The sequence below is a fragment of the Cucurbita pepo genome, chromosome LG06 (assembly GCF_002806865.2).
Source record: "Cucurbita pepo subsp. pepo cultivar mu-cu-16 chromosome LG06, ASM280686v2, whole genome shotgun sequence".
Taxonomy (NCBI): domain Eukaryota; kingdom Viridiplantae; phylum Streptophyta; class Magnoliopsida; order Cucurbitales; family Cucurbitaceae; genus Cucurbita; species Cucurbita pepo.
In genome coordinates this window covers 5198748-5223858 of record NC_036643.1, presented here as the reverse complement: position 1 = coordinate 5223858, position 25111 = coordinate 5198748, and the positions used below count along the sequence as shown (strand labels likewise).

Sequence of the window (25111 nt, the reverse complement as noted above, 5' to 3'; positions counted from 1 at the left end):
ACGAGTACAAAGGAACTGGCTTTAAAAAAAAAACCCGACTTAAGGTTATTAATGAAAATGTAAAATTTAAACTTTAAGCATTTAAAAGTTTGAATCGACGCTCGAACTCTTTAACTTTTTTTAATCGACATTCTAATCAGTTGAACTACATTCCGTTCACGCTCGTATTTAATTTTAATAATATTAATAATGGAAATAAAATTATATATATATATATATATATATATAAGGGGTAATCCTTCATCCTCATCATTGACTGTTCATCCAAAATGGAAGCATAATAAAATGACAGTTAAACCCAGCGCAAGTTAGCAACGAAGTTGAAGAACCGAAACTTCCCGTATATCCACTCGCGTTTTCCAGATTAGGGTTTCTCTCTCTCTCTCTCTCTCTTGTTTTCTCCATTTCTTTTGCACTTATTCCGCTTTGAAAGATCTTTGAACTCTTATCTGCTTTTGCTCACTTCGTATCTTGTAAGTTCTTCCATAGACTTTTGTGATTGTTATTTGCATTTAAATTTGTACTTTTGAATGAATGGCAAAAATCCATTAGTTGGGGAAGTCGAGGAAGCTTAGAGATGGATGAAGGTGCGGGAGGGTTTGGGGAGGGTATGGATCGTATAGACCAGTTCCATAGAAATGAGGCAATTTCTGCTGTTGCTGATGAGGGTTTCTTAGGCGAAGATGAAGATGAATACGAGGACCTGTACAACGATGTTAATGTTGGGGAGGGGTTTCTTCAATCTTTGAGGAAAAACGATGATTTAGGATATAAGAAGGAGGAGGAGCTGAAGATCGAGTCTGGTTCAGCTACAGCACCCAACTTGGGTGCTTCGGTGCCTGGTGTTGTCGGTGCTGCTTCGGCTGAAGTTGCTGGTGGTCCGAGGGCTTTGGACCGAGTACCGCCGAGTTATAATCAGGTTCCAGATGTAAGAACGAATGAGATGGCTACTAGAGCAGCGCCGCCGGTGGGCGGTGGAGGTGGAATTAGGGTTGAATTAGGGCAAGGGAGTAAATTCAATGAAGTAGAGGAGAGTAGTAATAACGTAGTTGGGCATCCAGGTCCTCAACAGCATCAGCACCAGCCTCCTCATGGAGGAGTTTTAGCAAATGCAGGGAGTGTAGAAAATGATGGTTTGCTTAGGCAAGGTGGTGGAGTGAATGTGAATGGGTTCGGTAACGTTGGGAACGGAGGGGGAGGCGGCGGGGGGACGATTTTGTTTGTTGGTGATTTACATTGGTGGACTACAGATGAGGAGCTGGAGGTGGAACTCTGCAAGTATGGTCCGGTGAAAGAGGTCAAATTCTTCGACGAAAAAGCTAGTGGGAAATCGAAAGGGTATTGTCAAGTTGAATTTTATGATCCATCTGCTGCTACAGCCTGCAAGGAAGGAATGAATGGGCATATTTTTAATGGACGGCCATGCGTTGTTGCCTATGCATCACCATTTAGTGTTAAGAGGATGGGAGAAGCCCAAGTAAATAGGAACCAACCGATGACGCAATCTACTAACGCTCAAGCAAGGAGAGGTGCCAATGATGCTGCAGGTAAAATGGTTGGAAGTAACATAGCAACGGGCGGTAATTACCAAGGTGGTGGTGATAGCAATAGAGGTTCTGGGAGAGGTAGTTGGGGGAGAGGTAATGTTCATGGAATGGGAGGTAGAGGACCAGCTGGGGCAATGAGGAACAGGGGAGGTGGGATGGGGGGCAGAGGTATAATGGGGAATGGTGGAAATGGATTTGGCCAAGGAATTGGTGCCGCCCCTCCTTTGTTGCATCCGCAGTCGATGATGGGTCAAGGTTTCGATCCAGCTTTTGGTGCACCCATGGGAAGAATGGGCACATATGGTGGTTTTCCTGGTGCTCCCACGCCCCCTTTCTCTGGAATTTTATCTTCATTTCCACCTGTTGGGGGTGTTGGCCTTCCTGGAGTAGCTCCTCATGTGAACCCAGCATTTTTCGGCAGAGGTATGCATATGGGTGGAATGGGGATGATGCCAAGTTCGGGTGTCGATGGGGGGCCTAATATGGGGATGTGGTCTGATCCTAGTATGGGTGGATGGGGCATGGAAGAACATGGTGGAGGGAGAGCTGGAGAGTCTAGTTATGGAGAAGAAGCTGGGTCTGACCAACAATATGGTGAAGGCAGTCACGACAAAGGCGGGTGGGCAAGTTCTGCTAAGGAGAAAGATAAAGGCTCCGAAAGGGATTGGTCACAATCTTCTGATAGAAGGTATCGAGAGGATAGAGATGTTGGATATGATAGAGAGAGGTCCAAAGAAAAAGATCCAGCTCCTGACCATGATTGGCCAGATAGAAGGCCACGTGATGATAGAGATATAGGTCGAGAGAGAGAGAAGGATCGTGATCGCAATAGGGAACGTTCTCGAGATTATGAGCGTGGCCATGATCGCGACCGTGATAGAGATCGTGATCGTGACCGTGATCGAGATAGGCACAAGGAAGATCGGGACAGATATATGGATCATCATAGGTATAGGGACCGTGCACCCGAGCATGAAGATGAGTGGGAAAGGGGGCGGTCATCAAGGACTCATAGCAAGTCTCGACTGCCACAAGAAGAACAAAGTCGTTCTAGATCTAGGGATGCTGATTATGGGAAAAGGCGGCGGCTAACTTCTGAGTAGTTAAATCATTACAAATGCATACTTAAAACTATTTAGACTTTGGCTTTCCATGTTCGTTTGGATTCTCTCTTCGATGTTTTCGGCTCGTTGATTCGCTAATTGCCCATTTCCTTTGCCATCGCTTATCTGACTCCGAATTCCTCTGGTTACTTCTTACAACAGGAGCATGTCAAGATTTTCTAGAGAAGACAAAAAAAACAGTAAGTTAACACAATACCCTTTCTTTCTCTTAACTTTTCAAATAAGGAATTATTTTAAATTGGTTCTCTTTAGAAATGGTTCTATTTACTTATAGTTCCTTTGTTTATGGAATCAATATCATATCGTGCTGATATTTTCACCGTAACCCTCTGTTGTCGATCGCCACACAGATTTTGCATTTCGATTGACATTTATTTAGCTAAGCATCTGTATAGACATGGTATAGAACGTTGTTTTTGTTTTTCATGCTACTCTAGCCTCAAAATGTTATTATTACTGATAGAAATCTCTAGTATTAACATTGTTGCTGATGGGAAGAATCCCTTGTTTTCCTTTGTTTCGTCGTACCTATAACGACGTCTAATACTAAGGCGTTGATCTAATGGTACGACAGTTGGCTTCGGAGATGGCAGCGAGATCCCTTTAACTTCGTGCAGAGAACCAACCCCCAGGCATGGCAGCAGCTATTTGCTCTACTAATTTGATAGTGAAACTCTTGGTTTAAACTCTCTCACGTTTCTTTTGGATTATGTTTCTTGAGACTTGGCACTTGATGATGAAACTGATGTTCTTAGATGTAATGGCTAAACTATTGCTGAAGTCCCTACTGTCTTGATGTTGTTTTTGACATGTAATGGCTTACTATGTTGTTGTTAGAGTAAGTATCTTAGACCACACGATATCGTGTTCGTAAATTATTCTGTTTTTTGAGCTGTGTTGTATCATATGTTTGCCCCTCTTCTTATGTTATCACGCCTCGGCCTGTTCGATTACGAAGATGTAGAGCTAATGATTCTTTGAAAGCTGTTGTTTCAAACCTTCAGAGGTCGTTCGTACTCGACTCGATACACTTGTATGCATGTACTTCTTGACTTGATGTGGTTATGGATATCAAATCAGTACATGAAGAGCTGTTTCATAGTCTGTTGTTATTTTTGGTCATGTTTTTGTTTACTTTTCCAGGTCTTTTGAATTTGGTTCCATCTTTTGATCTTTCTATACTTTATGCAACTTGTTGATTGAAACACTTGAATTCCCTCTTGGATTCACTTTTAAAGACGGGTTAAATTACCGAACGTTTTTCTACACGTTTCAACACTCTTTTTGGAGTGAAAATCTATTGGAATGTCGAATGTAAATTGAGACTTGCATGAATGTGATGACGTTCGAGTTCCAATTTGTATTTTATATCAAGTTACACCATTTCTCGGTTTCAATTTTTGTTTTAATAGAATATAGCTAACCTAGTAGGTTTTGTGGAATTCTGGTAGATTTACTATGAATACATGTCGGGGTATAAGTGAAAAGAAAACTATTATTCGTCCTCGTATCCTATAATCACGGTAGCTACAATCGTAAATATTCTCAATTTTTAAGCATTTTTTTGCATTGATGTGTTAAAAATGAATGACTTCTTCGTCAAAGTGATCGAGAAGATTCTAGACTCTACATCCCATTGTTTCCACGAACAATCCAAGAGTATAGTTGTGTGCTTAAATAATATATCTTTTATTTCATGAGTTTTTCGGGATTGTAATTCTAATCTCTAACACTTTGCTCGAACTTGTAATATCTTAATCAATTGAGTTGTGTTCCGGTTGAAAATATTTTTCATAGTCATCGTTTTCAAAATCTATCAAATACAAAGTTATAAGGTCTAATAGCTAAACGTAATTAGTGCTTTTTTTTTTTTNTTTTTTTTTTTTTTTTTTTTTTTTTTTTTTACCAACTGAATTATTTTAACAATATGGTAATAAGTCGGAGTAGAAATTGGGATAAAACACCGTCAGTAGAGATGTATGTGGAGCGGGACAAGACAAAGAAGGGGCAGAAAAGCTTTTGTTAAAAGAATGTAGAACATCCTAATAATTCAATAAATATTTGATAAGCAAAAAAATATAATATATTGTTAACGTAAGTTCTACCGACTCAAATTTCAATATTACAATAGTATTCTAGTTATACATTATATATAAAGTGAGCTGGGTAGGTCGGGAGAGAGCGGGAATGGAGATGAAGAATATAATTCTCGTCTTGACTCGTTTAGCTAACAAAGAGAAATCTCTTTTCGCTCTGTCTCTCATTCTCTATTTAAACATGGAATCTCTATCTTGTTTAGGCAAGACCAGTTAAGTGGATATCTGTTACTTTCACACTATTCCACGTCACCTACGCACGTGTTCTTTTGTTTTAATAAATGGTTAAGTTCACGAGTGTATATATATTAGTTTTCCTCAAATTTAGGAGTAAAATGAATTTATGAATTTATAAATTATATTTTAGAAAAATTAAAATATCAGCACCAGTGGTCTAGTGGTAGAATAGTACCCTGCCACGGTACAGACCCGGGTTCGATTCCCGGCTGGTGCATGTTTTTCGCTTTTTCTTTAAAAAAATTATTTTTATCTATTTTTCCCTTGAAATAAAAGCTTTCTTAGACTAGACCCGGGTTCGATTCCTGGCTAGTGCATATTTTCCGTTTTTTTAAAAAAATATATTATTTTTTTCTATTTTTTTTCTTGAAATAAAAGTCTTCTACCATTACGTTGTAATTAAATGTTTACGAGTAATTTGTAAACATTTTTTTTTATAAAAGTGAAAATTATGATAAGGAAATTTGAATATCGATATCCATATTTTAATCTTAAGGTAGAAGTTAATCCTATACTTTAACTATGTCGATAGACTTAGCAAAAGTAAATTGTTTTAATACCGTGGACATCATAATGTAATTCAATTGATTAAAACATTATAATTAAATTGTTTTATTACCGAGGATGTGATTACATTTACTTGCTTGTCGCCGGGCTCTAGAGTAATAAAGTGGAAAGTAGGCCCACTCTCGTAACCGTGCGAGAGGGTAACGAAATTCAATTGGATGGTTATACTTCTTCGAAAGTTATTAGTGTAATATATACTCCAGCTAAGTCAACCTAGCTTGAAAATAGAAGGTTGAGTTGTGAACTCTATTTTTGTTGTTCGGGTCACTAACTCGAGTTGATCTAAAAGACTTTCTCATACTATGCTATTACCAATCGCGGGTAACCCCCGAGTCAGTTGCCCCTGACCTAATCAAAACCATTATCCTTGTGACCAAACAAGGACGTTATTAATGTAATATATACTCAAGCTAAGTCAACATAACCTAACTTGAAAATAGAAGGTTGAGTTGTGAACTCTATTTTGGTTGTTCGGGTCACTAACTCGAGTTGATCTAAAAGACTTTCTCATACTATGCTATTACCAATCGTGGGTAACCCCCGGGTCAGCTACCCCTGACCTAGTAAGAACTATTATCCTTATGACTAAATAAGGACCCGCTAAATTACTTCTCGAGCGAGAGTTCCATAATTCCGACCAGAAACTTGTTGGGAGTAAAGTTTGTGTTGTATCATTCTTAATCATAATCCCCATAGGGTTTTATTTTTTATTTTTTATTTTTTATTTTAAAATTTATTATCTCTGCATTTCCTTTCCTTTAAATTTGAAGTTTCTTCGGGAATCGCGTTGGGTCGTGGTGGTGTTAATCCCCTTCCTTTCTGGGCTTTAGCGCCCTGAGGCCACTGAAATCCATGCTCGTCGGCATTCAATGGACCCGTCGTCTGTGCACAAAGCTCCTCCAGTTGAAGAAGATGAGTGGGGTAATCTTTGTTCTTTGATTCTTCAATCTCTTTTCTCCTATCGGAAATGGAATTTGTTCTTCCATTGAGTTACTGTGGATTGAAAATTTTGGAATCTGCAATGGATTTTCGGGAATGTGTTTATGAACCCTAATGTTGAATGGTAGGTTTGTTTTTGTGTTTGTCTTCGGATCGATTAAACCTCCTTTTATTGGAAGATTGTGCTTGAATTTTATCTACGGATTTTGTCCCAATGTTGCTGATTGTTTGGTAATCTATGCTGTGAAGATTTCGTTGTTTTGTTTTCTGGATTTGGTGGTTTGTTCTTGGTAGTGATGGAAAATTTGTTTCCCCTGTTTCTGAGGCTTTGATTTTATCGTTTCCACTTTCTTCTTTTACACGGCATGCTGAATACAAAAACTTGAGGTTTGGTTGAGTGAATCATAAGATGTTAAGATTGATCAAAAGAGTGCCCAAACTGAGAACAAAAGTAGTCTAGTTTATCTCAGCTACAAACCTATACACATATTTCGAGAACACAAGTTAATAATTGAAGGATACTGATGTTGCTCCTTTGAGTTTTGGTTTGAGTTTTGGTCTTGCGAACGTAATCCCAGGCGGTGGAATTGGGAAAACTCGACCATGGAGATAAGAAAACTTGTCAGGAAGGATTTGATAAAAACCTCCGTTTAAACAACCTAAAGAATGCAGGAAGAATCCGGTCTTATCGCAGTCCATATCCTCCATACTAATTCTTTAGCACAGGTTCAATGTTCAATTTGATTAAGTTAAAAGCCTAAATTTGACTTACTTAGCTTCTGAGTTCCATGAGAGAAATCGGTTCTCTGTCTGTGGTGGTTTCCTCATGAAAATGGAAAACGATGGATAGTTCTTGATGATATCTTTGCAAGGTACTTCGTGGAATGGTAGTGTTTCATTCATTATGTGTAGCTGTTAGCTTGGAAATGGTTAATTCAATAGCATTAGATTCTACTTTCCAACTTTTTTCTTAGATGGGAGTTGGTTTTATAGATGATAAAACTTACAAAAGAAGGGAGGAGAGTCAAGTCCCAGCGTGTAGGAGACTATGAAAAGTTCCTCTCATTGACCATAAGCATATAAAGAAAACAAAAGAGTTCTCAAAGTTAGTGTAACAGCCCAAGCCACCGCTAGCAGATTTTGTCCTCTTTGGATTTTCCCTTTCGGGCTTCCCCTCAAAATTTTTAAAACGCGTCTGCTACGAAGAGGTTTCCACACCTTATAAAGAATGTTTCGTTCTCCTCCCCAACTGATGTGAGATCTCACAATCCACCCCCTTAAGGCTCAGCCTCCTTGTTGACATGTCGCTCGGTGTCGGGCTCTAATACCATTTGTAATAGTCCAAGCCCACTGTAAGCAGATATTGTCTTCTCTGGATTTTCTCCTTAGGGTTTTTAAAATGCATCTACTTGGTCTCCACACCCTTATAAAAAATGTTTCGTTCTCCTCACCAACCGACTGATGTGGGATCTCACAAATAAGATCTGTGACCCGTGGCTTGATAGTAGAGGAGGTCCAACGTTATCTGTTACTCTTTTGCGTTTGTTGTTTTTATGCTTCAGTTCCTTTGGGTGCCTGGATTATGATGTCGTTCTTGAACTATGAATATATGTACTCAGTGAACTGTTTCTGATTAAATCTTCTGTACTGCCTAAACTTATAATCATAGAACCTTACACTATCACTTAAGCGATGGGAATTCATATTGATGATATCTTACATTTATTTGAACGGTCTATCCTAACTAGATATTTGCTTCTCAAATTACTTGTGTCTAAGGTACAGAATCAAAGTAGTATTTAAACCATGAAAAATTCTTGATTGTCATAAATGGTTTATGAACAATCCCTATCATTGTGGGGTACTACAGTAGTTGCTTGTGAGCAAGTTTCTGTCATTTACTTCTGTCTTGGCTCTTAGCCCGTTTCCTCAAGAATATACAAACACATTAGACACTCAAGTTTTTGTTGAAATGATAATCTTTATGAAGCATGGCACTGACTGGTGGGTGGTATCATTTTGCAACAGACACTGATGGGTTCGTGATTCCCAGCTTGGGAATAGAAGAAGAAGAGACAGACCAAACTAAAGTTAGCTCTCCAAAAGTAGAGATCCAAGAGCCTCCTCCAAAGGTAGCTATCAGTAACTTTCAATATAAATGTCAACAAAAACCACCTAGGAGATTGCCCAAAGATTTAGCAGATAAAAGCTGTAAATATCCTATGAAAATGAAATATCGACATCGAATATTATAGAGTCAGATGATCATATTATAATTCTTCATGGCTAGGTTAAAGAAGAGATGACGATCTATCTTGGCCCACATGGCGCACCACCATCACAGTCAAAACAAGATTTGAGCCCCGCCAATCGTAAACATAGGTTAAAGCAGAAATTGAAGGAAGCAGATCGGAGGACCACGACGGGACGGGAGAATAAGTTGGAGAATTTGAGAGAGCTTGTAGGTGGTGGAAAATCAAGCACCAATATGACAAAAGGTTCTTCAAGGGACTGGCTTGACCCACATTGCCATGAGGCTCAGTTTGAGAAGTAATGCCCACAGAGATCAACTTAACAAAATTAGCATAGTTTTCAAGATAAAGATCTGATGGGTCGATTTGTCACGGTATTAAACGTCCTTTCGAGACAAATAATACCTTCTCTATATTTTTGGAAACTTAATGCCCAGAGTTTAGAACTATAATAAGTTTTGTATTGGAGCTTCAATGGTATAATTCAAGTAGTTGCTGTAAAAGCAGCATGTTTGGTGAAGCTAATCATTGAATGTTCTTAAACTTCCTAACAACAATGCCTCAATCTTACAAAATTGAATTACTCTAATCCAACGTTGATGACTTGCAACATGAAAATGGTCAATTTTGTACTCCAAGACCCTAAAATATGATGAGAATTTCAAGTAGGCATACCGAACCTCCAGGCTCTTTAACACGAGAACCAAGTAGGCATACCGAACCTCCAGGCTCTTTAACACGAGAACCTCCAAGCTCTTTAACACGAGAACCTCCAGGCTCTTTAACACGAGAACCTCAAGGCTCTATAACATGAGAACCTCCAGGCTCTATAACATGAGAACCTCCAGGCTCTATAACACGAGAACCTCCAGGCTCTATAACACGAGATTTTGTGGCTCGTAGGTCTACCATTTCACCTGGATTCCAGAAATTCTAAACCGGTAGCCTTGGGCGTCAAGTCGTATTGACTCAGATACTCTGCACTGAAAAACTTGCTCAGATGCCTCATTCCAGTGTCGCAAAGAATGGTAACAATAGTGTTGCCAGGGCCTATTGACTGTGCCACTTTCACAGCTCCAACACAATTCATGGCCGAAGAGCTCCCTAGAAAGAGCCCATCATTCTTCAACAGATATCTATGTCAATAATGTAGCAACAAGAAGAATGATCAGTATGGCTCAAATTGAAGCATAAATTACATTTTGATGCACTCTTAGAACTGTAAATTACAACCCCCATTAACCCAAAAACTCAAGAACTGAGCTCTACAATGGCCACTAACCTTGACATTTCAACGGCTTCCCTGTCTGTTCCACGAAATGCCCCGTCAAGTTTTGCCATCAAGAAATTCTGCGTTAATCTATTGATTCCAATTCCTTCAGTTATTGTGTCAAAAGGGTTCTTTAATCTTCGTCCTTCAGCCTCCTCTTTAGTGTACATAACTCCTCTAGTCACCTTGTTGAACAGGCCAGAGCCAGGAGGATCTATGAGGAAACACCTCACATTTGGATTCTTCTCCTGTTGAACAAGTATAAGACAACCTGTACAATTGCCTCGCCACGGTTTGAGAGGACAAGGAATGCAGAGTGTTTACCTGGAGAAAATTGGAAACACCAGCCACGGTGCCACCGGTTCCCGCAGCTGCAATGAAGGCATCTATACATCCACCAGTTTGTTCCCAAATTTCTGGTCCCGTACCCTCGTAATGAGCTCGATAATTCGCCAAGTTTTCGAATTGATCAGCAAAGAAACCACCCTTGCAATTACTTGAGAAAGAGGAATCTTGGGTTTCTCTCTCATGAATGTGACCATTAATTTGTTCCTTGTCTCCCACAAATAGTTGCTCTTCTTTTTTGTTCTTCAAAACTAGCTCATTGGCTTCCGCAGCTCTCCTCCTAGCAATGTTAACAAAGTGATCTCTGTGCGTAATTGACACTGGTCTTACCCTTTCAACATGAGCTCCAAGCGCTTCAAGTATTTGAGACTTGTATACAAGAAAGAATAATTATTGTGAATTTATGCAACAGCTATGGGGTACTAACGTAACAGGGGATTGCAATGAAATCGAAAATTTTGTTTTCCGAGGAACTAAAGTCCATAAATGCAAAATGAACATACTTTTTCAATAGCAGCATCATCTGGAATAACCACATGGCACTTGCAACCATAAGCAGGAGCAACTGTGGCAAGACTTATGGCAGTGCTTCCAGCACTTCCCTCTGTAACTACACCACCCTCAACTAGCTTACCAGATTCTAAGGCCTACAAGAAAAACCTCAAATTAGAATAGCTAAAACAGCATGGTAGATTTCGGTACTCGCCCATGAGGACAGTACAACCTTCCTGAGTCGTGACAAGTTTTTTTTAACCTGGTCACATTATATGTTGATATAGGCACAAATTTATGAACATGTATTTAACACAATTAGAAGATTTTGATCCTAAAATAACCTAACCGTGCAGATCTATGACAAGTTTTTTTTAACATGGTCACATTATATGTTGATATAGGCACAAATTTATGAACATGTATTTAACACAATTAGAAGATTTTGATCCTAAAATAACCTAACCGTGCAGATCTATGACAAGTTTTTTTTAACATGGTCACATTATATGTTGATATAGGCACAAATNCCTCCCCCCTCCCCCAATAGTATAGCAGAAACCATCTCTCGAACGCCAATTCATGAGAAATCATAAGAGAACACGGATAAATAGAAAGATTAGAAGAGGTAATCCCGTCCACAATTTCTCAAGTACACGATGAAAGACACCGAAGGAAGACAAATCCTTGACCCCATATTAAGTGCAAATGAACCAATGGAAGATTTTATGTAACGGCCCAAGCCCACTACTAGCAAATTTTGTCCTCTTTGGCATTCCTTTTTGAGTTTCCCTCAAGGTTTTTAAAATGTGTATGCTAAGGAGTCTACACCCTTATAAAGAATGCTTTGTTCTCCTCCCCAACTAATGTGGGTTCTCACAATCCACTCCCCCTTCGGAGCCCAGCGTCCTCGCTGGTACTTGTTCCCTTCTCCGATCGATATGGGACCCCCAATCCACCCCCCTTGCTGGCACACCGCCTCGCATCCACCCCCTTCGGGGCTCAGTCTCCTTGCTAGCACATTGCTTGATGTTTGGCTCTGACGAGTTTTAAAAACCTTGAGGGGAAGCCTGAAAGGGAAAGCCCAAAGAGGACAATATCTGCTAGCGGTGGGCTTGGGCCGTTACATTTTAGGACGAGTAAAAAGGATTGGGTCTCAAAATTTGACTTGGAGATGGCCTATGGATTGGAAGTCTTTGCTTGTTAAGCTTAAGAAAAGGGGCTTTGGGTAAAGGTGATATAAAATAGATCAATGGTTGCATCCAAGATACTAAACATTCAATAGCAGCATCACAGCTTCAAGAATTTAAGACAAGGTACCCCCTCTCACCTCACTTTTTCCTCCTTTTAGGGGGATGTGCCAAGTGATCTTTCTGAAAACTGAGTGAATTGAGGGATTGATGGAAGGATCATAGGTTGAACATATGACAAAGTTCATTCTCACTTTCGCAATATGCAGATAACATTACATAACTGTGTACAGATGAGGAAGCCTATACTGAAAATTTATTCAATATAATTAGGAACTTAAAAGTTTCTTCCCAGCTGTTTCCAAAGAACAAAAAACGATTCACCAATATTTCAACGAGACCAACATTGTAATCAAATTATCCTAATAACAATGGAAATTCTTCAGAATTCCCTGTTCATCCATCAAGAATCAATAAGCTTCATCAGGAAATAAAATAAACTCACCTCTTCAATGATCTTAACTGCAACTCTATCCTTCACACTTCCACCCGGATTCAAGAACTCGCACTTCCCAAGAATCTGAAATCCGGAGTAAAACAAAACATCAAACATTATACGAGACACATGCAGTTCAAATAAGCAATAAATTTCACGAACTAAACCAAAACCAAACAAGAAATCAGTAAACAGAAGAAAAACTTCAATCAAATAAAAACGATTCGAAATGAAACTTGCCTCACAACCGGTGGCCTCGGAGAGGCTATTAATCCGTATCAAAGGGGTATTGCCAATGGCACCTACGAGCCCATTTGTTGGACATTTCTTCGATACAGAGAAGGATTTTGTGTTCTTCCTCGAATGATCCTTCGAATGGCGTTTGCGAAGAAGGTAAGAGAAGAGGACCATAGAAACAGAGATGGCGGCAATAATGGCGCCTGTGGCTCGAGCAGTCACAGTCCCAGGCGCCATGGAAGGTCTGTAAATTGAAATGCAACAGAACGAGGGCTGCCTTCCCAAATATATTTGGTTGTATTTTAATTGAAATAACTAATTAATAAAAATACTTTTAAATATTTAAAAAGTTTAATAATATCTTTTTTTAAAAAAAATTTAAAAAAATAATATTAAATTTTGGTTTAATTAGTGAACTTTATTTTATTTTCTTTTTAAATTAATGGTTGAATTCACCTAAAAAAAATTATAAAACCCAATATAACTTGGTGTAAAGATAAAATTTAAATATGTTAGGACTTAAGTTAGTAAAAAATATATAAATTTTTAATCTTATCAAAATTAAAATTTTGGGTTAAAATTAATATAATTTGCCGTCACAATCACACTTCGATGTTAGCGGATGGCAGAGGACCTGCAATTGTGCGGCACTCACTTTTTAATAATAAGTGAGTTAAGTTTATTCGTTCTTGCGTTGACCGTGCGGCACTCACTTCTTAACAACAAGTGAGTTAAGCCTATTCATTCTTGCGTCGCCTACGGTCAAACGACGTATGCTCGAGCCTCTTACCCCGTTTAAGAATAAGGTTTTAGAAAATGGGGCAGAAAGATTTCGAAAGAAAGTTCTGAAAGCAAGATTGAAATTGGTGTTATATGGGAATGTAAACAAAAGTCAACAACAACAGCTTACTATGACTCAATTTTGAGGTAAAATTTATTAAAAGCTATTGAATATGACTGAATTTTGAGGTAAAATTTGATTAAAAGCTATAAATAAAAGTTTGTCGATATAATTAAGGAATAAATTGCTTACAATTTCATAAATTTTAGACGAGAGGAAGAGACGATTAGACATATTAGAGATAAATGATCGAACTTACTTTTTATTTTTATTATATGTTTTAAATTTTCTATCTTTTTAAGTTTATGGGTCCCTAAGTTTTCAAAGTATAACAAAATCGCTAAATTATTAATATTTTGTTGGATAAATCCAAAAACGATTTAGATTCAAAAAATTGATAAGACAATTAATCTAATTACGTCCCACAAATATAACGACACAGACAAAATATAGTCACCACATTTTCACAATACATCACTTTAGAAACTATGACCTGATAATGCAAATAATACCTAACCGCTCTCCCTCTCTTACTCCATAGAAAGTTTATAACATTTTTCGTAGCCCAAGTCCATTGTTAGCAGGTACTGTCCGTTTTGGCATGTTATGTTACAACGTCGTCAGCCTCACGATTTTAAAATGTGCCACTAGAGAGAGGTTTCTACACCCTTATTAGAAATGTTTTGTTCTCCTCTCCAACCCATGTGAGATCTCACAATCTACTTTCCTTGAGGGCCAATGTTCTCGCTGGCATACCGCCCGGTGTCTGGCTCTGATACTATTTGTAACAGCCTTAGCCCACTACTAACAGACACGTTTTAAAATTTTGAGGGGAAGCTTAGAAGGGAAAATCAAAATAGAACAATATCTGCTAGCGGTGAGCTTGAGCTGTTACAAAAAAACAATTTAACTCGTGTCGATGAAGGCAACCAACATCCTCTATGGTTAAGATGATTGAGAAAGTGTTATATCAGATATGGACAATGTTCCTGATTGATCAACATCAAGATTCTCAAATTCGTCCAGAACAGGTGAAATGTCATCTTCAGTGATTTTCCCCATCTCCTTCAGCTTGTATATGACAAATTCTGCAGCCCTGTGGAAGTTTAAGAAGGAAATGATCAATGGAAATTTAATAAACTCCAACTCGAAAACGTATGTGAATCTCGTAAACATGCTAGAGGTCTCATAAAAAACGAATGGGTGTGTTCGGAGTGAGTGAGAGTGTAACAGCCCCGCTAGCAGATATTGTTCTCTTTGGGCTTTTCCTTTTGAGTTTTCCCTCCAGGTTTTTAAAATATGTATGCTAGAGGAAGGTTTCCACACCCTTATAAACAATGCTTCGTTCTCCTCCCCAACCGATGAGGGATCTCACAATGAGGCCACCTAATAGTGAAGTCTAATGAAAAGAACAAACTATGACTTACCCGACGACCCCGTCATCATCGAGATCCGCAGCCTCGAGGTCCAACACCGTCACCTTTTTACTTAGAACCCACTTCACCAAAGATTTTTTCCTTCTCTCAGTGTTTAGCACAGCAATATAAAGGAAAAACTGAGCCAGAGTGATGGAACTTATCAAGATCCAGAAAATGGCGAATAGACGCCCCCACCGGGTCGAGAAGCTTTTATCTCCATAGCCTAATGTAGTAATGGTAGAACATACACAATAAAAGGCATCAATAAAATCCAACTCCTCAAGGGTAACTAGAAACACAGTCCCAAAAATTATGAACAAAAGAAGAAAAAGAAACACCACTATACACTTATTTCTAGCTTTATTAGTATCAATTTCTTCTGTAATGTCGCAAGAACCATTTTGGTGCATATGGAAGGCCTTAAATAGAAAGATTTCCTGCTTCTCTACCAAATAATCAGCTGCATTGATTAAGATTAGGCCAACTACGGCCATTCCTGTGAAGACAAAAGCACAAGCTAGTAGCTTGGTGGAAGGAGTGTTTGGGACAAGATCACCATATCCAACGGTTGTCATTGTCACAATAGTGAAATAAACGGCATCAACTACTCCGTTGGTTTTTCCCCCTTTGATTTGGTGCCTGACAAGGTAGAAACATAAAGTTCCTATGCCCAAGTACATTATTAAAACTAAGGCTACTCTTATAAAACTCGGGTGTAGATTTCCGAAAACTAATCCTGAACGTGGAACTAGACCAGTAACGGTGCCAGTGGTCTCTGTATGAGGAGAATCCGAATGAGGAGCACTCTTAGTGCGCCTCAATCGTCTTTTGCTTCTCGGAATATCTATTGACCTTGTTACGAAGGTATTAGATGATGTTGGTAACATTGGCTGTCTCACTTCTTGGCTACCCATTAAGATAATTCAACAAACTACCAATGGCATGAACCTGCATGACCACAATAATATTCAAAACCAAGTTACTCAGTTTTGTGATGTGTCGATTCGGTGATAAAATCGTAATCCTCACCACTAAAGTTCTGCCTTAACATAAATTTGCTATGCCATCATTCAGTGAACAATACGAACAAAATCACAACAGTTTCGAGCTGCTACCTTAAGTTAGAGAGGCAAAAGATCAGGTAGTTTTCATTTTAATTTTTCTATGCCGTCATTCAGTGAAAGATAGGAACGAAATCGCAACAGTTTCAAGCTTCTTCATTAAGTTAGAAAGGCAAAAGATCAGTTAGTTTCCATTTTAATTTTGCTATGCCATCACTCGGTGAAAGATATGAACGAAATCACAACAGTTTCAAGGTTCTACGTTAAGTTAGAGAGGCAAAGATCAGTTAGTTTCCATTTTAATTTTGCTATGCCATCATTCAGTGAAATATTGAACGAAATCGCATCAAGTTTCAAGCTTCTACGTTAATTTAGAGAGGCAAAAGATCAGTTAGTTTCCATTTTAATTTTTCTATGCCGTCATTCAGTGAAAGATAGGAACGAAATCGCAACAGTTTCAAGCTTCTTCATTAAGTTAGAAAGGCAAAAGATCAGTTAGTTTCCATTTGAATTTTTCCATGCCATCACTCGGTGAAAGATATGAACGAAATCACAACAGTTTCAAGGTTCTACGTTAAGTTAGAGAGGCAAAAGATCAGTTAGTTTCCACTTTAATTTTGCTATCACATCATTCAGTGAAAGATATGAACAAAATCACAACAGTTTCGAGCTTCTACATTAAGTTAGAGAGGCAAAAGACCAGTTAGTTTCGATTTTAATTTTGGAAAAACTTTCACAATTACATTCAACCAAAAATGCCAACTCCAGTTTTCTGCACAAGCAACAAGACATCAACATTTGTGTTAATCTGCCTCAAAATCAAGCATAAAGCCTCTTCAAAATACCAGAAAAATGAAATCCAATTCCTGGTTCATCCTCAAATACTAACAAAGAACACTTGACTACACACAGAGTTTCAGAATGCAGAAGCTCTCTCCTTCTCTCAAGTTTCCCCCCTTATGAATTCCCGAATCTATGAACTCTTTGATTAGTCTTCTTGACCACAGTAATGAGAACCATAGTTCTTTATCAATTCCAATTTTCTTTCTAAAGATATCGAAATGTGAGAAAAACAACTAGAGGTCAAATTCTTCGGTTTTGAGATTGAAATACCAAAATTTTCTACCAAGGAGGGTGGCATTACACAACATACATCTGTGTTCCTGCCTCAGAGTTTGTGAAAAAAATGGTTGTCAGTCAATTCCAATTTCAAAATTAACTCCAGAGCTCAGTTCATTTGAAGTTTCAAGCACAATATGCCATATTGAGGATATAATGAATCGAATTCACAAGCGTAACTACTTCCAAACAGAAAACAGTACTGATTTCGACCATCATCCACTATTTCCACTATCTATAAACAAACCGTCTCCTGACGAACATAAAAATCTCCATAAACGACATAAGAGCAAAGAAAACAAGCTATAACAAAAAATAATTTGATCAAATCGATAAACTCAGTAATTACGCCGTAGTAAAACTCTGTACAGCAAAATGAAGCTTCAATTCGGTTTCTAAGAAGTGAAAATGGAGATCTCATAACAGATTTCGTTAAGCTAATACGCAGAATTACGGAAAAATCTAAAAAAGAACTGAAGCTTACCGTGAATGGCGTTGAATTACAATCGGATTAGCATTCGATTTCGAGAAGATTTGATTCCGATTTCCAACACCTTTCGCTTTCGATTTCGCTATCCTCGTTTGAAATTTCTGCTACTGTTCTTCCTGGGAAGAATTCAGTTGAAGAAATTAGCCGTCAGTGATTACCGGCGAATGCATTCAAATAGGTTATCGTTCTCACCGCTTCATGAGTTGAAAAATAAAATAAAAATAAAATAAAAGTTTATTATTTAAATGTTAGATTTCTTCTAATTAATATTTTAACTTTTAAAATCATCTCATTGTTTTTAAATTTTTTATTTGGCGTATAATAAATCTCAAATATAATTTAAATTTTTTAAATTTTAATTATTTATTAAATTTTAATTTTAATTGATGAACTAATTTATAATTTAAAAAAAATTATTTTGTTATTATTATAATTTAACTCGTGTATGTTAAGATTCTCCCCGATACATTGGTTGACTATCCAGTTGACTTTTTAAAATATTAAATGTGATTGAATCGAGCTTCTTGATTTATTCTATTGTTCTTATTCTCGTTCGATTAGATTAGTTGACTTTTACTTTTTTTAAAAGGTCAATTATAATTGAATCGAATATTTTGATTTATTTTATTGTTTAAGTAACACGTCATGTTGTTGGTATGCTAAATAATGTGGTCGTAATCCATGTAAGACAGGAGCACAACTACGGAACCGAGCATCTTGGTTTGTTCCATTTGCCTAGATAACACGATGATATGATCGTTGCATGTGATGATATGCTGGTTTATAAGTTAAACCTAAATTTATACTTAAAATTACTAATCTTGAGGCATATAAGAAACGAACATAGAAATATTTTAGGAGGATCTTCTTATCCATGCAATTATACCGAGTGTTCGTGGGTTAGGTTAGATCGGGTTGGAACAATTTTTAGACCCAACCCAATTTTTCGGGTTATAAATTTTTTCAACTCAAATAACTTTTATTAAATAGCGAACTTAACCTAACCTAATTATAATTTTTTTGAGTTGGGTTGTGTCGGTTCGAGTTGTTCGGGTTATTCGAATCATTTAATCATTTTTTAATAAATAAAAAAATGTTAGTATATAATTGTATGATCAGCAAAGATTTTTAGTTTTGTTTCATTTTAACCCCTGAACTTTTAAATTCTCTATTTTAGTCCTCAAACTTTCAAGTACGTTCTATTTCAGTCAGTAAACTTTTATAATATCTATTTTTACGACACTCGAGTCTATGAACAGCATATGAATAAACCAACACCATGTCGAAATGAAAAATATCTCGAGACTATGCAAACACGGTTAAGAAATGCTTAAAATAGTGGATGGTTACAATCTATACCAATTACGTGCACTATTTTTTCGGGTAATTAATCATACAATGCAGTTGAGCGTGTTTGATTTGGACAATCTTATATCGAGAAATTTCATAGAATTTTTCCTAGAAAACCCGTCACTGGAGACAAAGTATACTGGGAGTACTTCGTTTCTAATTTTCATTTGTTCAGTATTAGTCTCTAATCTATATAATTTGAGATCACGCTCGATATACTAGTAATAATTATACAGTAAATTTTCTTGCTTGTTTAATTTTAATTTTTTTTTTAAATAACTGATTAAAATTTTCTTATATGTATATATATATCAAAAATAAAATATTTAATTGATTTTTAAAAAGGCAAATTCTAAATTAAAATGAAATTATCCATATTCTTTGGTCCAACCCATTAAATTAATGTAGCCCAAAATATTTTAATACATAGTCTTTTAAATTTTCATTTATATTTAAAATTTATGGGTTATATATTAAAATATTTCTTAAAACATTTTAACTTTTTAAATTTTTTTAAAACATTTTACAAAAATATTTTTAAAAGTCCAATAATAATTTAAAATAAATATTAACTGTTAGAATACTTTTCCCTTTCCCTACCTACCTAATAATTATATGCAGTAAGCTGCTGTTGTTACTTTTTGCTTACATTCCCATATAATACCAATTTCAATTTTTCAAATCTTGCTTTCAAAACTCTCTTTCAAAATCTCTCTACCCCGTTTTCTAAAACTTTCTTCTTGAATCGGGGTCAGAGGCTCGAGAATACGTCGCTTAGTCGTAGACGACGCAAGAACGAATAGGCTTAACTCACTTGCTACTGAGAAGTGAGTGCCGTACAATCGCAAGTCTGCTGTCATCAAAGTACGATTGTGACAAGTGAGTACTTTTGAACGTTTTAAAAACGTTTACCGAGAGTATTGATGAAATTATTGAAAGTTCAAGAATATTTTTGAAACAGTAGTATTTTCTATAATTTACAGTGGTACCCTTCAACAACGTTGAAGGGTATAATTAAAAACTGCTTACACCGACGCTTAAAATATATATTTAGTAATTTTTAGAATATTAAATATAATAATCAAAATATTTCATGAAAAAAATAATGATAACAATTTTTTTTTTAAAGTTTTTGTGGGATAATTGAAAAAGAAAATAAATTATGAAGAAGATAAATATAAAAGTCAAAATTAATATCCCCCCAATAAGAAAGTGCCACTTGTCGACCATCTAGCCCTTCCCCATATCCACTCATTTTTTTTTTAAATATAATTATTAATTGAGATTAATAAATTATAAAAGGTTCATTTAAAAATTAATATTATAGGAAAATACTTATATCTAATTTATTAGTTTCCAACCAACTATATAAATCATTTCATTTCTCTCTCTCTCTTAGCCACACACTTCTCTCTCCTATCTAAATTATTTCATTTAATTTGAAGATGACGTATAGAATATACGAGACCAGCTCTTCTCAGAATATCGACGTATGAGAAAGAGTTATACCTCTCGGTTTAATTTCTGTAGCGTTACTTGGCATCGAATAAGTAGCTTAACAGTGAGAGATTCTTAATAAGCTATCAGCTTCGGTGTTCTACGTCAGGGTCTTGATTTATGGCCCTAATTGACCCGCTTCAGTTTAGAGTATACTTCTATATTGTATGAATGGTTGTTGTTTGATTCCCGAGCCTTGTTTAGTATTATATTTCTTTATTTGAAAATGGGTTTTTGAGGTGAGAGAAACCTCGAAGCATTTAAATTGCCCTTTTTAGTGGGGAATCGATGATTGTCACGAAACCCTAAAATTGATTGTTGGAAAATAATGTAGTTAGTGTTTATCTCTGACTGATAGTGTTCGATATTAACATATTTTTAAAACTCAATTTTGATTTTAAAATTTAGCTACGAATGGAATGTTATTTCAAAGACTATTGTAAAGATAATGTAATAGCACGAGTTTCAAAAATCAAAAACTTATCATACTGGCTAATCGATATCTCAAGGTTATAAGGGCATTTTGGTAAATTCACACGACCCACCAAAAGAAATTCAAAGTTTTCTATATGAAACACGAGCCTTGTTTAGTATTATATTTCTTTAATTGAAAATGGGTTTACGAGGTGAGGGAAATCTCAAAGCATTTAAATTTCCATTTTCAGTGGGCAATCGGTAATTGTCACAAAACTTTAAAATTGTCGTTGAGAAATAACTCATAGTTTATCTCTTGATGATTAGTGCTACTTTCGAAGGGTATTTTGGTAAATTCACATGACCCACCAAAAGAAATTCAAATGCTATAGCACGAGATTCATAAAACCAAAAATTTAACAAACGGGGCTAATCAATACCCCAAAATCAAAGGGCATTTTGGTAAATTCACATGACACACTAAGAGGAATTCAAATATGATAGCATAAAGTTTCAAAAACCAAAAACTTAACTTACGAGGCTAATCGATATCTTGAGATTAGAAGGGCATTTTGGTAAATTACATGACTCACCAAAAGGAATTCAAATGCGACAGCACGAGTTTCGAAAACCAAAAACTTAACTTAGGAAAGTAATGACATCTCAAAATCAGAAGGGCATTTTGGTAAATTCACATGACCCACCAAAAGAAATTCAAATGCAATAGCACGAGATTCATAAAACCAAAAATTTAACAAACGGGGCTAATCAATACCCCAAAATTAAAGGGCATTTTGGTAAATTCACATGACCCACCAAGAGAAATTCAAATATGATATAGCACAAGTTTCAAAAACCAAAAACTTAGCTTACAAAGCTAATCGATATTTCGAGATCAGAAGGACATTTTAGTAAAATTCACATGACCCATCAAAAGGAATTAAAATGCAATAGCACGAGTTTCTAAAACCAAAAACTTAACTTACGGAAGTAATCGACAGACAAAAATCAGAAGGGCATTTTGGTAAATTCACATGACCCACCAAAAGAAATTCAAATGGAATAGCACGAGATTCATAACACCAAAAATTTAACAAACGGGGCTATCAATACCCCAAAATCAAAGGGCATTTTGGTAAATTCACATGACCCACAAAGAGAAATTCAAATATGATATAGCACAAGTTTCAAAAACAAAAAACTTAGCTTACCAAGCTAATCGATATTTCGAGATCAGAAGGGCATTTTGGTAAAATTCACATGACCCATCAAAAGGAATTAAAATGCAATAGCATGAGTTTCAAAAACCAAAAACTTAAACTTAGGAAAGTAATCGACATCCCAAAATCAGAAGGACATTTTCGTAAACAAAACTAGAAGGGCATTTTCGTAAACTCACATGACCCACCACCAAAAGAATTCAAGGTTCTCTATATATAATGCAAGCTAGCATCTTACCTTTCTCCCATAATATCCACTTTTCCTCACCAAAACACACACAAACACATTCACCTTCTTCTTCCTCCATAGACAAAAACAGAGCACAGCTTCAATAAAACAGAGCATCTTCAATCTTTCCAACCCAGAAACCGATCAAAACATGGATCAAATCCAAAAGGCAGCCATGGAAGAGCTGAAGAACAACAAGAACAACAAGAACATGAACAAGAACAAGAACAAGAACACTGATCAAACACTAAAAAAGGTAACAAAATTGTTGTTTTCTCTGTCTCTGTTTTCCTTCCTCTTCGCTCTTCCACTACCCACTTGCCTCCCTTTCCACCTCTTCCATAATTCCCCAAATTCCCGCTTCCATTTTCTCAACCAACCAATCGACAAGAACTCCATGTTCCTCCTCTGCAACGCCCTCCTCGTATTCCTCGCAAATTACTCTGGTCTCTTCAAATCCCTCTCCTCTTCCTCAAGGAGCTTCGACCCCTGTTCCAAACTCTACGATTTCGGGCCTCTGTCGGACCCAATTACGACGGAGCTGGTTCAGAAACCGCCGCTGATTCCGACAGAAACCGCCGCCGATGAAAAGAACGATGACCCAGATGAAAGAATCGTTTCAGCTCCAGAAAATGGCGAAGAAGACGAGAGCTATCGATTAGCGGCGAGGTTTTTTGCGGCTGAAACAGGGGAAGTTGAGGATACGGCGGCGGCAGCGGCGGCGGCGGAGGAGGAGGAAGAAGGGAACGGCGGCGTGCTGAGTGATGAAGAATTGAAGAGAAAGTTTGATGAATTCATTAAGAGAATGAAGGAAGAAATCGTTCTAGACGATGCTACAAGAACTCTAGTGGTGGTTTGATTAGTAATTAAATTTGGGCTAAATTGCTCAAAAAATATTTTTATTCTTTTGAAAATTACAATATTGCCCTTGACCTCTCGTGAATGTTTCGAAACCGCTTTAAGAGTAGAAATTTCTTAAAATTTTGGATGAAAATCGAGACTTGAAACGGATGTAGCTTAACTAATAGGTGAGATGATGTTCGGGTCATAATTTACGTTCCTAGTTAAATGCTACACTGTTCCAAGTCATGATTGAAGCGATTAAGAAGGTTGAAGGGTAATATTGTAATTTTCAAAATAATAAGAGTATTTGTTTAAACAAGGATGATGTTTAGGGGTATTTTGGTAATTTAGTCTTAATTTTATTAAAATTATAAGGTTAAATATATGATGCCAAAAAAGGCTTGTAATGTATATTTTTATTTCCTTATTCATCCTATTTTGTTGGTTGGATAATTATTTAGTTTTTATTTATTTTCTTTTTCTGAGTAAAAATTAAATTATTTACCAAATTCTAAAAATAAAAATATATTTTAATAATATATATATATTTTTTAAATTTGGCTAACATTCATTAAAAAAAATAAATTACTTTATAAATTATTCGTATATCATAATCGTTAACTAAATCGTATTATTAATTCATCGTCAATTAATATCTGTATAAGAGATCATGGCTAACCGGTTAGATTCACGATTTTCAAAATGATATTTGATGTCTTATCTACTGAACTATGATCAAATTGGTTTCTTTTAAGACGTAGGAACAGAAACTATAAAATTATTTATAATATTTATTTTAAATTATTTAAAAAATATGTGAACAGTCGAATATATATATATATAGTACTAAACTATGATCAAATTCGTTTCTTTTAAGACGTACGAACAGAAACTATAAATTATTTATAATATTTATTTTAAATTATTTAAAAAATATGTTGAACAGTCGAATATATATATATAGTACTGAACTATGATCAAATTGGTTTCTTTTAAGACGTACGAACAGAAACTATAAAATTATTTATAATATTTATTTTAAATTATTTAAAAAATATGTGAACAGTCGAATATATATATATATAGTACTAAACTATGATCAAATTCGTTTCTTTTAAGACGTACGAACAGAAACTATAAATTATTTATAATATTTATTTTAAATTATTTAAAAAATATGTTGAACAGTCGAATATATATATATAGTACTGAACTATGATCAAATTGGTTTCTTTTAAGACGTACGAACAGAAACTATAAAATTATTTATAATATTTATTTTAAATTATTTAAAAAATATGTTGAACAGTCGAATATATATATATATATATATATATATATATAGTACTAAACTATGATCAAATTGGTTTCTTTTAAGACGTACGAACGGAAACTATAAAATTATTTATAATATTTATTTTAAATTATTTAAAAAATATGTTGAACAGTATATATATATATATATATATATATATATATATATATTATATAGTACTGAACTATGATCAAATTGGTTTCTTTTAAGACGTACGAACAGAAACTATAAAATTATTTATAATATTTATTTTAAATTATTTAAAAAAATATGTTGAACAATCGAATATATATATATATATTTATATGCACGGTTTGATAAAAATGGTATGAATAAGCTGTTTGAGACTCGGTCTGTATACGGTATATATGAGATCGAGAGAGTTCTAAAAATTTAAAATTAAGCTACGTTATCATCTACCATTCGTTTTCTTTGTCTTATCCTTTCGAGTTAGATCCTTCGAAGCTAAGGATGAAGCTTTGTAGTCTTTCCGTGGGGAAGAATCTAATTCTTCTTTATAAA

The 25111-nt window shown here is 35.9% G+C and overlaps 5 protein-coding genes and 1 non-coding gene across 12 annotated transcripts; 4 read left to right on the top strand and 2 right to left on the bottom strand.

Moving 5' to 3' along the window:
- The first annotated feature begins 375 nt into the window (after positions 1-375).
- Positions 376-3624, top strand: LOC111797113 (cleavage and polyadenylation specificity factor subunit 6-like). Its single transcript, XM_023680013.1, has 2 exons — positions 376-2850; positions 3246-3624. Exon 1 carries the CDS (start codon positions 578-580, stop codon positions 2648-2650), a length of 2073 nt encoding a protein of 690 aa, XP_023535781.1. The 5' UTR covers positions 376-577; the 3' UTR covers positions 2651-2850; positions 3246-3624.
- Positions 3625-5150: 1526 nt separating this feature from the next.
- TRNAG-GCC lies at positions 5151-5221 on the top strand. The gene has a single exon. It is a non-coding gene; the product is annotated as a tRNA-Gly (tRNA).
- A 1130-nt stretch (positions 5222-6351) lies between these two features.
- Positions 6352-9282, top strand: LOC111797504. The gene is made up of 3 exons (XM_023680515.1): positions 6352-6492; positions 8539-8642; positions 8801-9282. The coding sequence occupies exons 1-3, from the start codon at positions 6441-6443 to the stop codon at positions 9062-9064; spliced, it is 420 nt and encodes a 139-aa protein (XP_023536283.1). The 5' UTR covers positions 6352-6440; the 3' UTR covers positions 9065-9282.
- LOC111797503 (cysteine synthase 2) lies at positions 9204-13068 on the bottom strand. Of its 6 annotated transcripts, none has more exons than XR_002815549.1 (7): positions 12796-13068; positions 12565-12639; positions 10881-11024; positions 10357-10746; positions 10045-10280; positions 9485-9898; positions 9204-9442 (listed from the first exon to the last, which is right to left on the bottom strand). XR_002815549.1 is itself a non-coding variant. In XM_023680514.1 (6 exons), exons 1-6 carry the CDS (start codon positions 13027-13029, stop codon positions 9676-9678), a joined length of 1302 nt encoding a protein of 433 aa, XP_023536282.1. In that variant the 5' UTR covers positions 13030-13068; the 3' UTR covers positions 9252-9675. The 6 variants fall into 6 exon arrangements, 1 of the variants encoding a protein (XP_023536282.1); XR_002815550.1 differs by having other exon boundaries at positions 9509-9898; XR_002815548.1 differs by having other exon boundaries at positions 9533-9898.
- A 1456-nt stretch (positions 13069-14524) lies between these two features.
- On the bottom strand, positions 14525-17931 carry LOC111796706 (two-pore potassium channel 1). Of its 2 annotated transcripts, XM_023679446.1 has the most exons (3): positions 17716-17931; positions 15061-15999; positions 14525-14729 (listed from the first exon to the last, which is right to left on the bottom strand). In XM_023679446.1, the coding sequence occupies exons 2-3, from the start codon at positions 15963-15965 to the stop codon at positions 14579-14581; spliced, it is 1056 nt and encodes a 351-aa protein (XP_023535214.1). In that variant the 5' UTR covers positions 15966-15999; positions 17716-17931; the 3' UTR covers positions 14525-14578. The 2 variants fall into 2 exon arrangements, 1 of the variants encoding a protein (XP_023535214.1); XR_002815405.1 differs by lacking the exon at positions 14525-14729 and having other exon boundaries at positions 15075-15274.
- Positions 17932-22828: 4897 nt separating this feature from the next.
- LOC111797416 lies at positions 22829-23290 on the top strand. The gene has a single exon (XM_023680403.1). It carries the CDS (start codon positions 22829-22831, stop codon positions 23288-23290), a length of 462 nt encoding a protein of 153 aa, XP_023536171.1.
- The last annotated feature ends 1821 nt before the right edge of the window (positions 23291-25111 follow it).